Here is a 15,074-nt window from a genome sequence, read left to right as displayed (position 1 = left end):
GGATGATCCAAATCTGAGTGAATCCTGATCAAATCGAGCAGCGTGTCATTTGGACTCGGACAAATCTGACGTTGTATACAAACGAGCTGGGATGGTTAATGTCAAACATTTGTTTACATTTGAAAAGTGAATTTCTCTTTATTGTCAGTTAAAAATATACCTTTGGAACCTCTGGAAGTGGAGTTCAGTACAATCATTTTTACTTAGCAAAGTTGACCTGGTCACAGAGACGCTATACACAAATCCAGATATAGGCAGGCAGGTAGACTTTGGCAACAGTGGCAAGGAAAAACGTCTCATGTGACACCAGGAAGAAACCTTGAGAAGACTTAAAAGGCAGCCAGTTCTATGCTGTGTGGCTTTGGATGGTGTGGCGTGACACGACGATCATCTCAGTCTTTAAGTCCACTGTTTTGCCTGAGCATTTAACAAACAAATCGTCACGGCGGTTCTGATGTGCAAATACAGCCATGAGTTTGTTTGAATGTTTGAATGACAGCTCATAGGCAAATGCAGAAAATGTGTAGAAACACCACCCCAACACTGATATTCACACGTTACTTCAATCTGTTTTGAACTTGCGTGCAACCTTAAAAATGTTCCACCATATTGGATTTTTTCAAAATATACTTTTGAGCACCAATCCTAGGCTGTCAGTCCAATCAGAGCAAAACAAGTGCAGAAAGATCGGCTGAAAAAAAAAAAATGGAGCTTTTGATTCTACGTTGTGGAAAACGCACCAAAAATTTTAAAATGGGTGTGGCTTTTTTTATTTTTTATTTTTTTTTTTTTTACTTAAACTGCTGAAGTCTTGATTGGAATGAGAGATTTTTACCAAATTTGGCATGCTTATGTAAAGGCCCAATCTGAAGACATCTGCAAAAAAAAAGTCAGGTGTGTGAACTCTGGTGGTGTTTTTATAGAAAAAAGAAACAGAAACAGAACTGTCAGTCTGATTGGTTTAACATTTTGCATGCAGTGTCCTTGATGGAGCTCCTCGTTCTGAACAACTTTGCCTCTTACCGGTGGAATCGGACAATTCAAACTAGTCCTACATTTTATACAGAAACGTTTATGAAACCATTTAATTTGACTATAGAATTGAACAGAGGCCCAATAGATTTGCGTGCAACCTTAAAAATGTGGGCAATAGATGGCGCTGTAACTTAAAAAAGGTGTATTAAGACTTCCTTGATGTTTGAATGATTGGATGCACTTTTTGTACGTTTTGTTTGTACCTTAACCTGAGAAATGAATGTTTGTTAAGGAACTAAGACGACTCGGTAGCTCTTGTAGGGACCGGACCACAAAATGCTGCCTAGGCCGCTTGAGTGATATGGATTGGAGACTAGGATAGAAGAACCTGATACATACAAAAAACCGCTGTACGCGTTTGATTTTGTTTCTGATTTGTTTTCACTCTCTCTCTCTCTCTCTCTCTGCAGGATCACAGCCGCTTTGTCAACTGCGTCCGTTTTTCTCCAGACGGAAACCGTTACGTTTCAGCGGGCGCAGATGGACAGGTAAATAACACATTCACCATCTTTGCCGTAATTCTCTCTAGAGCAGTCTGACCGCTCGTTCCTTAGTAAAGCCGGTTTTCTTCACATACAGACAAACGCCGTCAGCCATAAAATGTAAAGCACGGTCGCTCTACAGCGTGTTCGAACTTGCCACGGAAAGCTAAAGCTTTCACAGAGCTGAACAAAATGAGCGAAAAATGTTGGGAGAAATGAATGTCTGTAAAATGGAGAGAGATTGAAGTAAAGGTGAATTAGGTGGGAAAGAAATGGTTTGATGTGAAAAAGAAAGGAAGTAAAAAAAAATAATAATTATGCTGGAATTTTGGTGAGTGTTAAGACCAAGCATGTCACACAAGGAAAAAGTAATTGTTTTAATTAATGTGATATTTTTTTTTAATGTGAGGCCCAAAGACTTCATATCTTTATTCAATGTTTTTTTTTGTTTGTTTGTTTTTAATTCTATATGTATAAATGTCACTTTTTTCTTTCTCCCACTGATCTCTATAGATGCGATTAGACCTTACTCCACACTTTCCTCTCCTCCAGTCTCCACCATGTCTTATATTTATCTCTCTTTCTCTCTCTCATTCCAGATTTTTATTTATGACGGAAAGACAGCAGAGAAACTGGGATCGCTGGGAGGAGATAAAGCCCATGAGGGCGGGATTTACGCAGTATGTATCTTTTTGCTTACGTGTGTTGCTTACGAAGCTAAACGTCTCGCTCCCTTTTATGAATTCACGGCCTGGATTTTATCTGCTGTTTTGGCTTCTGCGCAAGAGTAAATGTCATCACCCAAATAAAATGGAAATACTAGGATGTGCTGCAAGTACACAAATTTAACCAAATATATGACAAATCCTGTTCGCTGTTTATTGCAGTTGAACTACTTTTCATAGATCATTGTTTTAGCCTTTATATTGTCACATATACGTTACAGCACAGTGAAAATCTTTCTTCACATATCCCAATTTTCGAGGTTGAGGGTCAGAGCATAGGGTCAGCCATGATACAGCACCACTGGAGCAGAGATTGTTAAGGGCCCTGCTCAAGGGCCCAGCAGTGGCAGCTTGGCAGTTCTGGAGCTTGAACCCTGATCCTTTTGATCAATAACCCAGAGCTTTAACCACTGAGCCAATTTTTATAGGTTGCACTATATTTCCTTTTCATTTCCCCAACGTAAACATAAACCTACCTCCCCTTATATCTTACACATAAACATGCCGTTATCTGATCACTATCTGAGTCACTAAAGCCACACCCGTCAGACCTGAGCGCTTCTAACATTGATGACTCAACTCTGTAGGTGAGCTGGAGTTCAGACAGCACTCAGCTTATCTCTGCGTCCGGCGATAAGACCGTCAAGCTTTGGGACATGACGAGCTGCACTGCGGTGACCACCTTTAAACTGGGCAATGAAGTTCTAGACCAGCAGCTGGGTTGCCTGTGGCAGAAAAACCACCTCCTCAGCATTTCGCTGTCCGGATACATCAACTACCTGGATAAGAACAACCCGAACCGCCCGATCCGCACCATCAAGGTGAGCATATCGAGACGGCGCCAAGAGTGTCAGGCCTCACAGCCGATCAGACATTAATTGTTGCGTTCATTTGTTTAGGGACACAGTAAATCCATTCAGTGTGTGACCGTGCATAAGGACGACGAACGGAGCATCATCTACTCCGGCAGCCATGACGGACACATCAATATCCTTTCACGCATGAAGGAACTCATTTGTGTCAAACATTTATAGAAGAAGAATCCCATGTCGTTGCCTGATTTCCTATAACATGTTACCCAAATATGAATATATCCTTACTTCTAAGTGTGAAGGTGTTTTAACTCTGCTATTGTGTTATAGCCAAAAAAACCCACTCTGTATTCCCCTTTTGTGTGATAATTGTTGCTTTGTGGTGTTGCATGTTTCTAGCCGTTGTCCCCCTTAACATGTGTGTGTACATTACTGGGACGCTCAGAGCGGTGAGAACGACACTTTCTCAGGAAAAGGACACACCAATTCCGTGGTTAGGCTCACCGTGGACGAATCGGACCGACTGGTGAGCTGCAGCATGGACGATACGGTTCGTTTCACTGACCTGAAGAAGAAGGAGTACAGGTAAAAACACACCAAGTGTAGATCAGTCTAGCCGTCGAATTTCTGTTCCAAAAGCTGCAACGAAACACTAAAGCGTGGTCGTAGTTCGTAGGTACTCCAGCGTAGCTAACAGACACATCTAGTGCAGATTTGGCCAAATGAAGTTATGAATAAATCTCTCTGCTGTTTCAAGACAATAATTAAGATAGATAAAGCTAAATTTCTCTCTTTCTTTCTTTTTCACTTTCTCTTTCACACACGAGGTATTACACCAGAAATTAACAGGGTTCCCACGCGTCCTGGAAAACCTGGAAATCCTGGAAAATTAATGACCAATGTTCCAGTCCTGGAAAACACATGGAAAATGAGAGAAAACATAAATTGTCCTGGAAAAAATCTTGTTGTCCTGGAAAATTATTATTTTTAAATGTTCTTGATCATTTAAAGAACAGTTTACGACCGGTCGAAACGATTAACATTAGTAACAGAAAGCGCTCTGTTCAGGGACGCTGAGTTTTGACAGGTCTTTTGTTATGCTGTTTGATCTCGCTGTGACGGATGACGCTGTCTTGTGTTGGCGGTTTCAGGTGCTAGGAATGGTTTAAGTGCTCGAATGTTTTCAGCAAATGGTGACGGGTAAGCAGGTTATATTATCCTTGTTAATCTGAACATCATGTGCACTTAAGTGGAATGCACAGCAAACTAAAGCATGCATGACGGCATTGGCCTGAGAAAGGAAAGGGTATTAATATGTGCGGTCTTTTTATTTTATAAATGTTGAATGTCTTTAAAAGTAATCCATCCACACAGTCCCCAAACCTGTTTTATGGGCGATATAAGAAGTCAAAATTAGATATTCTACTGACGCGATGCACAGCGAATTATACATTGAACAAATATTTGCATGCTCAAAGTGCAGCACAGTTGTTGTAAACATAAGGCGAAGGCCGGTAACATATAATAGGTTTACTTACATAAACTTAAAAACACGTTTGCAAATGTGATATTGATTTTTGCAACAGTTCACTAAACAAGAAGTTAAGTGACTTCCTTCACTAACCATACAGTAGTAGTTCCAAACAAAGCCGGAGCAGAACGTGAAAGTGAATAAATACCATAAATACGTCATAAATACCGTCATTTTCTTTATTCCTAAATGAATACGTATTTTGAATGACTCATTTGAAAGAGCTCTGTGTGTGTATCTGGTGTTTTTCTAATTTTATAGTTAAGTAATAGCCATAAAGTGTACGTTGTTTTTAAGACTTCTGGAGAGAAGAACATACTACTTTAGGCTGTGAATCTGTGATCCTTGTCTTTTTTTCCTAAATTTGAAATGTCCTGGAAAAGTCCTGGAAAATGATCTCTAAAAAAGAGTGGGAACCCTGATTAAAAATTTGCTGTTAAAAGTACATACACAGTGATAACGTGTGTGTGTGTGTGTGTGTTTTAGTGCTTCTGACCTGGTGAAGATGGACACCCAGCCAAAGTCTGTGTCTGTCGGATCAGGAGGTTTGGCTGTAGCTGTGTGTATTGAACAGGTAACATGTATACACACACACACACACACACACACACACACACACTTTTTGTTTGCGTGTTTGTTTAGTAAGAGATACCAAGCTATAAAGTTTCAGCGTGATGCTGTTAACCTGCAACATTGTCTACAATCCACACACACCTTGCCCAGCTTTATACTCCTTTTAGCTAGAAGTTGTTTCCATGGTAACATTTAGCTCATTTCCCCTTTTACTTTAATCACAACAGTTGCTTCAGAGCTAATAGTGTGATAAACGGTATATAAGATTGAAATACACACTTCCGGTTTCTTTTCTTTAGGTGGTGCTGTTGAAGGATAAGAGGAAAGTGTTCGCTCTGGATAAGTTGGCTTACCAGCCTGAAGTGGGTGCAATTCATCCTGGAGGTGGCACCGTGGCAGTGGGCGGAGCTGTAAGGAACCGCAGAGTGCTGTTTATGATTTGCATATTTCACCTTCACTTTCATATTAGTTTTTACATATTGCTTAGCTTCCAGTTACTTCTAAAACAAAGAGGTCTGATGGAGAGGATTTATGTAGAAAGCACATTGAAAGTATAAAGAAATTGGACCACGATTCTTAAAGCTGTGTGTGTGTGTTTAGGATGGAAAGGTGTATCTCTACTCAGTTCAAGGGAACACCTTGACAGATGATGGGAAGGTTCTGGACACTAACGGACCTGTGACGGATGTGCAGTATTCCAGAGATGGGGCGTTCCTCGCTGTCTCAAACGAGAAGAAAGTGATCATCGTGTACACCGTTGCCGACGGTTACGCGGTAAATAAACACAGCCGTTCTCCATTTGAAGTGCTGTAACTGTAATCGTACTGTTTCAGAAAATGTGTTCATATACAGTATGTCCAAAGGAACCAAACCACAGCAGGTTCCGAATCAAACACTCCAAACACAGCCGGCGTGTGAAAGCACCTGGAGTAACCGTATCATCTAGCTCGATATCACCCATAACCCATACACAGCCTTACATGTGTTTTGTGTACGCAGGTTAAGGGCGAGTTCTATGGGCATCACGCTAAAGTGGTATGTCTGTCCTGGAGTCCCGATAACGAGCACTTTGCCTCCGGAGGTATGGACATGATGGTGTACGTCTGGACCGTAACTGATCCCGACAAGAGGATCAAAATTCCCGGTACACAAACTTACACTTATTGTTTTCATAGAACTATGTATGATTTTATTGCCCTTTTTATTTTATTTTATATATATATATATATATATATATATATATATATAACATCCAACCCTTCCACGTGCTAGAATGGTTTGTTCCAGTAGTTTCAAAAGTCTACAAAGTACAGCATCAGGTCATAAATTAGTAATACATCTAAACATCTGGGTGTGAAAAAATGTATGAAATGTAGGATATCGGATGTGAAGCTTGAGGATGTGTTTTAGAAAATAAAGGACAACATCTATATCGACTCGTATGGTTCTGTTATTTACACATGTCCCATGTTGTGTTTGCGCTGCAGATTCTCACCGGTTGCACCACGTCAGCGGACTGGCCTGGCTGGACCGGCGCACGCTCGTCACAACCTCTCACGACGCATGCGTGAAACAGTGGACGCTAAAAATCTAAGCACACTCGCACACATTTGCAGGATCTGTAGGGACAGGGACAGCTGTAGGGATTCTGTCTTTCTCTCTTTCTCTCTCTCACTCAGACTTGCTTTCACTTGCTCTCTGTTTTTAAGGGTTGTGTGCCAGTAATCTCAGCTGCCTTGTGTGTGTGTGTCTCTGTCTCCTTTCTGCCTTCAGTCGGTTAACATGCTCCTTATCTCTCATCTTTATGAAAGGTGTGACATTCCAGAGGCGTGAGAGTGAGACCTCCATCTGGGCAACATTTATGCTCACACACACACACACACACTGTATTCACACACGCACTTCTAAATCATAACACAACTCTTGATCTAACACCAAGGTAATTTTTACATTATGTTCTATACAAAACCCTGTCATGGATCGATCTATTTTTTTTTTTTTTATTCAGGTGGAGGTTTAGCTTTAGCGTTCTCTCTTACAGTAACGCGCTTATATAATGGACCGTGGTCTGTGTGCATTCTGCTGAGAGGATGTGTGCATTCAGGGAGCAATAACAGGTTGTAAAGCAGAAACAGGACAGTCCAGAAATTTATTTGTGTGTGTGTGTGTGAGGGAGCCATTGGTGTTGTGTCCTCTGTCTCCGTCATTGTGGGTATGTATGTTGTGTTTAATATAAGCCTCCACTTTTTCACTGGAGTGGATGTGATTCATACTGATGATGATGATGATGATGATGATGATGATAGTAATAATAATAAGTGATGGAAATAAAGCTGAACACTTTTTATGCATGATGTGGTGTGTGTGCAGTATTTACATTGTGCATGCTGAAATGTTTAAAAAGGATGTGTTGATTATGAAAAAAGCGAGTCTTTTTATGACAACCTTGCAAAAGCATCCTTGGTATTTAGAAAATAATAATGAGTATAAACAGACTGTTACTTAATGTGGAAGCCAGATAGCTCAGACATGGTCGAGATTTTTGTTTTACAACAGACGTTACGAGGAGTTTGAATTCTGATAAGGGCAGGACCCAAAGGGCAGGGCAACGTGGAAGGGTCTCTCAGACTCTCTTCTGTCAATCAGTGCCATTAGCCAATCATGGGCATCTGTCAGCTCAAGTATATACAGTGGGGCAAATAAGTGTTTGATACACTGCCGATTTTCCACTTACAAAGAATGGAGAGATCTGTAATTTTCATCCAGGTTCACCTCAACTGTGATAGACAGAATCTAAAAAGAAAAATCCTGAAAATCACATTGTATGATTTTTAAATACTTAATTTCCATTTTATTGCATGACATGTCTTTGATACAATAGGTCTACAGGTCTATTCCAGATCTTTCAGGTTTTGGGAATGTCCCTGTGCAACAGAGTTTCAGCTCCCTCCATAGATTTTCTATTGGGCTCAGGTCTAGGCCACTCCAGGACCTTGAATGCTACTTATGGAGCCACTCCTTAGTTGCCCTGGCTGTGTGTATGGGGTCATTGTCATGCTGGAAGACCCAGCCATGACCCATCTTCAATGCTCTTACTGAGGGAAGGAAGTTGTATCCCAAAATCTAGCGATACATGGCCCCATCCATCCTCCCCTCAATATGGTGCAGTCGTCCTGTCCCCTTTGCAGAAAACCACCCCCAAAGCATGATGTTTCCACCCCCATTCCTTACATTTGGGATGATTGTACTAATCCTTCTTCTACCTCCAAACACAACGAGTGGAGTTTATACCAAAAAGTTCTATTTTGGACTCATCTGTCTACATGACCTTCTCCCATGCCTCCTCTGGATCATTCAGATGGTCTTTGGCAAACTTCAGACAAGCCTGGACATGTGCTGGTTTGAGCAGGGAGACCTTGCGTGCGGTGCAGGATTTTAATCCATGACTGTGTGACTGTGGTCCCAGCTCTCTTCAGGTCATTGACCAGGTCCTCCCGTGTAGTTCTAGGCTGATCCCTCACCTTTCTCAGGATCATTGACACTCCAAAAGTTGAGATCTTGCCTGGAGTCCCAGTCCGAGGGAGATTGACAGTCATCTTGAATTTCTTCCATTTTCTAATAATTGCGCCAACAGCTGTTGCCTTCTTACCTGTTTGCCTATTGTCCTGTAGCCCATCCCAGCCTTGTGCAGGTCTACAATTTTTTTCCCTGTCTCCTTAGACAGCTCTTTGGTCTTGCCCATAGTGGAGAGGTTGGAATCTGATTGAGTGTGTGGACAGGTGTTTTTTATACAGGTAACAAGTTCAAACTGGTGCAATTAATACAGGTAATGAGTGGAGGATAGGAGGGCTTTTTAAAACAAACTAACAGGTCTGTGAGAGCCAGAATTCTTGCTGGTTGGTTGGTGATCAAATACTTATTTCATGCAATAAAATGAAAATTAATTATTTAAAAATCATACTATGTGATTTTCTGGATTTTTTTTTTCCCCCAGTTGAGGTGTACCAACGATGGAAATTACAGATCTCTCAATTTTTTGTAAGTGGGAAAACTTGAACAATCAGCACTGTATCAAATACTTATTTGCCCCACTGTATGTGATAGCTGGGTGTATGGGCCCAGAGGCAGCATGGAGTTTCCCAAACCCCTTCAGACAAGAAGATAATCCTTGCATCACGCTTTGAATACAATGTTAGTACATCGTTGTGCCTCTGCACACAAAAAATCTGCTTCAATATTTGTTTTCCATCCAATATGATTGGGTTCAGTTTGATTAGAAACAGCCAGTCTTATCACTTAAATAAAACATTTTTGGCAAAATGATTAAAATGAGATTTGCTGCATTGAGTCAACCAGGAAGTCATAAAAGATCCCAAGGACAGTCTTAGGAGCTGTAGGCCTCCGTCTCGTCTGATAACGTCGGTGTTTGTGAGTCCACCATTCATTGGTCCACCATTCATTGGACCTCATTGGTGAGTCCACCATTACGGTGCTCAGGATCTACCAGAAGAGTTGCAAGATGTTTGTTCTGTGGACTGATAAGTCAAAAGGAGAACTTATTGACATGTTTCCTGTGACCTCCGGCTTACCGTTAGCGAGGTCATGCCATTTGTGATCTGAAGCTCAAAATTGATTGGGTTTTGCAGCAAGGACACCAAGAAATAGCTTAAAAGGTACTTAATGAAGGTTTTCAGCAGGTTGCTGCTGAGTTTTTGCTGCTGAAGGTGACGCAAGCACGAAATATGTTTTCCTCAAGTGTGATATGGGTAAGTTTTAACCTTCTTCCTTTAATAAATTATTTTTGTTATGCAGTTTTCACTTTTTGGAACTTTTTGTGTATATCTGGCAACCAATCAGATTAGTTTGCCTTCTGCGCGCGTTACACTTCATCAGCCAATCACGACAGTTTGTTTGAAACGATGGGTTGCGACGCCGGCGTTGAGCACGTGACCAGGCTCTGATTGGTCGCTGATTAATCTTCTGGGCGGAGTCAGGTAACACCAACGTGATGTGGCGGCGCGTGTGCAGTTTTCAGTAGAGTTTATAAACTAATTGTGTAGAGATTGTGTTGTACTGGGATTATAACGTCTGGAATAACTATACAGGTACAGTTAATAATTATTTAATAAAGTATGTGTTTACTTTTCACGCAGAATATATAGTACAAGTGTCATGGGCGTCGGAACCATTACAGTATATGTACTTTTTTTATTTGTTTCCGACGCCCATGACAAGTGCAATGTTATTGATTAGTTTGTTGGTTTTTAAACAGTAATACTAGCAGCTCGCCACAAGAAGGCGCCAGAAGCATAATTAATAAAATTTATAATCTATAGAATATCACAGTAGTAATGGTCAATTTAAAGCAAAGAAACTAGTAGTAAATTTGAATATCTTATTCAAATATCTTATATATATATATATATATTAGGAAAGCTTTATCGCTATGTCATTTTAGTCTAGTTTTAGTCAAAAGAAAACTCAAGGTATCTTAGTGACGTTTTAGTCGACTAAAAGTCTTTTCATTTTAGTCTAGTTTTAGTCAAAAAATTGTAGCTTGACCACATCTGGAATCTATTGTAAGAATAAATACAACGAGGCCTCATTAAATGCAATAATATCAGGAACACAAATGTTATAGGAAAATAAATAACTTACTGAAAAGCCTAAGATCAAAACTGTGTGTGTGTGTATATATATATATATATATATATATATATATATATATATATATATATATATATATATATATATGAATAAAATTTATTTATTTATTTATATAATTTAATTACATTTTTTTTTAATGAAACCTTTGCAGACTTTCCAGACTGTGTCCTTCAATTAGAGGCTGTGTAGATAAATGATCAGTCCTAAAGGAGTGAAAGTCTTGGACTCGAGCAAGAAACTTAAAACTAATGGTGAGTCAATACATCATGATACATTATGGGCTTGATTGCTGTACAGAGACGGCGGAGTTATAGCCTTGCTGTCATTCACAGACGTCATTATCAATAGCTTTTTGATCACAGCTTGCGATTTCTCCCTCAATTAAAGAGTTTTTCCTCCAAGTTCATCTGGTTATTTCTTCTAACCCTTCTAAGTTGTAATACTAATAATCTTGTGTGATTGTGCCAGAAAATGAAGTCGCTTTTTACATTCGTTACTCTTATATGCACCTTTCTGTCCTAATATTCAATTCAAGTCAATTTTATTTCTATAGTGCTTTTAACAATGGGTATTGTCTCAAAGAAGCTTTTACAGAAGTATATAAACATATAATAGAATTATAATGTTTAAAATGAAGTTACTGTTTATCTCTGATGAGCAATCCTGAGGCAACGGTAGCGAGGAAAACCTCCCTGAGATGATAGGAAGAAGAAACCTTGAGAGGAACCAGGCTCAGAAGGGAAGCTCATCCTCATTTGGGTGACACTGGACAGTAAATAATGTCATTTTTACAACAGTTTATAGTTGAGTGAATGTAAATTGTGCAACCAAGAGCTCCTGAGGAACTAACAGGTCAGCGCAATTTCTGAGGTTATTACAGACTTAAGACTAATACATTTCTGTTGAATTCTTCAAATGTTCACTGATTAAGACCTGAGCACAAAGCTGGCAGACACAACGGCAGTTCAAAGATGGTGTTTATACCAGGGGTGATTCTAGAATTTTCATTTTAGGGGTGCTCAGCCCCCAGGGTAGGGTTGTATACTACTAACCTTATTGCAATCTACTATTCCATTGTATTCACTGTATTTCACTGTAAAAAAATGAAAAAAAAACAACTATCACACTGTCATAAGGGCTGAAGTTGAACGCAGCGAAGACGCATTGGATGAGAAACCGAACTGTGTATTGGTCCAGTAAACTGCAATTACAAGAACTGCACCGATGCAGATGTCATATCATAGCAACCCATCAATAAAAGCACACACACCTTGTACTCTCTGATGTTCGCTCTGCTCGGATTGAAAAACGCGCTGAATCCACGCAGACTCAGTTCAGGGGAGGAGCCGAAACATGACGCAGCTTGTCGCCGCTTCAAATGCGTTTTTAAAGGGGACTGAAGCGATCAAAAATAATTAATCAAATAATTTTTTAGGGGGGCTGGGCAGAAGTTTAGGGGGCTAAAGCCCCCCTAAAAAGGGCCTAGTGATGCCCCTGGTTTATACATTTTCGTTTAGCTAAGGAAACCACGGAGACAGCGCATTACAGCTAGCAGACAGTCAGATTAGGCGGTTTGTCTGATCCCTGACCATGGTTCTGGATTGTCACATGTGGTATGCTGCAAGAAAGCAGCACCTTCCTGAGTCTGATGGACACAAACATTTAGCAGACATTTAGCAGACACCCTTATCCAGAGTGACTTACAACTGAGGGTTAAGGGCCTTGCTCAGGGGCCCAGCAGTGGCAGCTTGGTGGACCTGGGGTTTGAACCCATGACTTTCCGATCAGTAGCCCAACTCCTTAACCACTGAGCTACCACATCCCTACCACATACCACCAAACGGTCTTCAAACGTGCTCCAATTATCTATGTTTTCAGAACACCACCTGAACATCCAGCAGTTTAGTGACCATAACCTTCTGTAAGCTACATCGCGAGGGCACATTGGAATGGGGCCAAAGCATTCTACAACATCATACATCGCCTTTGCAAATTTACACACCTCTACAATATTACTCTTAGTAACCTCTGATTTGACGTATATCACTATCTCCTACATCAGCGGTGTCCAATCGTATCCGGAAAGGGCCGGTGTGGGTGCAGGTTTTCATTCCAAACAAGCAGAATCCACACCAGAGTCTACTAAAAGCCAAGAACAACTGATTAAACCGGTGGAATCAGGTGTGGCTTCAGCTTGGTTGGAATGAAAACCTGCACACACCCACACCTGCCCTTTGAGGATAAGATTGGACACTGCTGTCCTACATGGAAAACTACCTCAGCGAACCTGTGCTTGCCTAAGACCCTAAGATTACCTGCTATGTCCAGTGAACTGGCTCCCGGGATACACTTAACTGGTCCTACTGGAGCCCCTAAAGGCCTGGCTAATTTCACTTGCCTTAAGATTGAGCCTCCTATAACCAGAGCTCTTTCAGGTTTCTTAGCAGGTGCTTCACTGAGGAGAGCAAACCTGTTAGCCTTGTAAAGCAGAGCTGAGTGGTGCTCTTGTGAGTGAGTCTAAGGGTAAGCTTTGGCTTTGTGACTACACCAATGAGTTATTGTACCCATGAGGTGTTTATGCCAGTGTTAGGGGTTTACTTACTTCACTTAAGGCTCTCTAACACCTGACCTTCTCTGTCAGATAGCTAACACACACTCATCGCAAGTAAAATCAATGCTAACAACGGAGGAAGAATTACTCCACATCCTGCTGTTCACAAACTGTACAAGATGAATGTTTGCCATACTTAATGATTGCATACCTTTAGACTTCTAATTTCATTTCATTTCAATAGCGCTTTCAACAATGGACAGTGTCTCAAAGGAATATAAAAATTGAGAATCAAAGCTCAACATGCCTTTTTCGTGTTAATATTATGCGTTTTGATTTTCCTCAATAATTTTCAATATTCGATTGGATTCTCATATATTGCAGCATATTGACTTTATTCTTGTAGTATTGCAAGTTAGTTTTTGAAATCCTTTTATTTTATTCATTCATTCATTCATTCATTCATTTTCTACCGCTTATCCAAACTATCTCGGGTCGCGGGGAGCCTGTGCCTATCTCAGGCGTCATTGGACATCAAGGCAGGATACACCCTGGACGGAGTCTTTTTATTTTAATGTATTATTATTATTATTATTATTATTATTATTATTATTATTATTATTATTTTTATTTTATTTTATTATAATTTAGTTCATGAGTAGAAAGGCAGAACACCCAGATATTAACCCCAGCCGACTCTAGGATGCTGAGGTTGCTGTAGTTTTACATTGACGAGGTTCACTGAAGAGGAAACATGATTGGGTAACAAGATAAACGGTAAGAGAGTAAAAGAAGGCAACGATACACTGCAACTAACCACAGAGCCGTTATACTACAGCCAGCACAGTTACCAGATCCTAATCCAATCGAATACGACATTAGGGCTTTTCACGGTAACTGTAAACTGATCCCCGGGTTGTTTCACATTTTACAATGCTCTTACTTTACCTGGAGTTAACTGTTAACCGTTTAAATGTATGTAATCATAGTTCTTATTTGCATACATGCTTTGCTAGCGCCAGTGATCAAATAAACGCAGCGAATGGCTGCTTTAAATAAGGGTTTGTCTTGTGTGGGAAAAATGTATGTATGTAAATCCTCCTCGGCTGTTTGAAGCCTCCTGAGAAGTTGAGAACACAAAGACGGAAAAGAAGGTTGTTTATTTAATAATACACATGCTAGTAGGGTACATAATAATAAAAGTAGATGTTAAATTGGTGTCTCTTGCTAAGCATCTAGCTGTTGTATTATAACCCCGGGTAATGCGCAGTGCTGAGTCTGCTTTTTACGTCACAAGCGTGAAACCTTCCTCTAGCCGGGTTTTAGAACAGCAAGGTTAAGGACAATGTATAAAGCCCTCTAGAGCGTTGGTGTTAGACAACACTTTCCGGGATGACGGGATGTTCATGGCCCTTAGAATCCATGTCAGTAAGTCAAGAGGCATTGAGCACAATGTGACCTAACCAGGCAAACCTGTCTTCTCAACCAAAATGTCTAGCATAAATAGCCAAGCTCTACGCATAGTCTTGCTCTTGGCTGTTCCCCAGGTTTGGTGCTCATATGTGAATGGTGGGAGGGATCAGAAACTAAAATGAATTACACTAATGGACCTCATGTGACTGCGGAGAGAGATCAGGGAAACAGAATCACACAGATTTACCAACTCGGAACTGAACCGCTGGGTGAGTTACTGAACTT

At 40.5% G+C, this 15,074-nt stretch overlaps 2 protein-coding genes across 3 annotated transcripts in view; both read left to right on the top strand.

The window, feature by feature from the left end:
• The window catches only part of wdr1 (WD repeat domain 1), a 13,753-nt gene extending 6,244 nt beyond the window's left edge, over positions 1-7,509 (top strand). Inside the window, exons 6-15 of the mRNA XM_060893042.1 lie at positions 1,446-1,523; positions 2,117-2,197; positions 2,830-3,063; positions 3,142-3,231; positions 3,485-3,639; positions 5,072-5,159; positions 5,458-5,568; positions 5,759-5,932; positions 6,158-6,302; positions 6,646-7,509. Coding sequence (XP_060749025.1) covers positions 1,446-1,523; positions 2,117-2,197; positions 2,830-3,063; positions 3,142-3,231; positions 3,485-3,639; positions 5,072-5,159; positions 5,458-5,568; positions 5,759-5,932; positions 6,158-6,302; positions 6,646-6,752 — 1,263 coding nt within the window. The 3' untranslated portion in view covers positions 6,753-7,509. The remainder of the gene's footprint in view (positions 1-1,445; positions 1,524-2,116; positions 2,198-2,829; positions 3,064-3,141; positions 3,232-3,484; positions 3,640-5,071; positions 5,160-5,457; positions 5,569-5,758; positions 5,933-6,157; positions 6,303-6,645) is intronic.
• Positions 7,510-11,003: 3,494 nt separating this feature from the next.
• Positions 11,004-15,074, top strand: part of slc2a9l2 (solute carrier family 2 member 9, like 2) — a 91,172-nt gene continuing 87,101 nt past the window's right edge. The window contains exon 1 of one of the 2 annotated variants that reach the window (XM_060893044.1): positions 11,004-11,076. In XM_060893044.1, coding sequence (XP_060749027.1) covers positions 11,019-11,076 — 58 coding nt within the window. In that variant the 5' untranslated portion in view covers positions 11,004-11,018. Of the gene's footprint in view, positions 11,077-14,952; positions 15,059-15,074 lie in introns of those variants that run through there. The other variant, XM_060893043.1, reaches the window with a different exon arrangement.

The sequence above is a fragment of the Tachysurus vachellii genome, chromosome 18 (assembly GCF_030014155.1).
Source record: "Tachysurus vachellii isolate PV-2020 chromosome 18, HZAU_Pvac_v1, whole genome shotgun sequence".
Classification (NCBI taxonomy): domain Eukaryota; kingdom Metazoa; phylum Chordata; class Actinopteri; order Siluriformes; family Bagridae; genus Tachysurus; species Tachysurus vachellii.
Note: the sequence above shows the minus strand (reverse complement) of the source record. Positions and strands in the feature narration are given on the sequence as shown.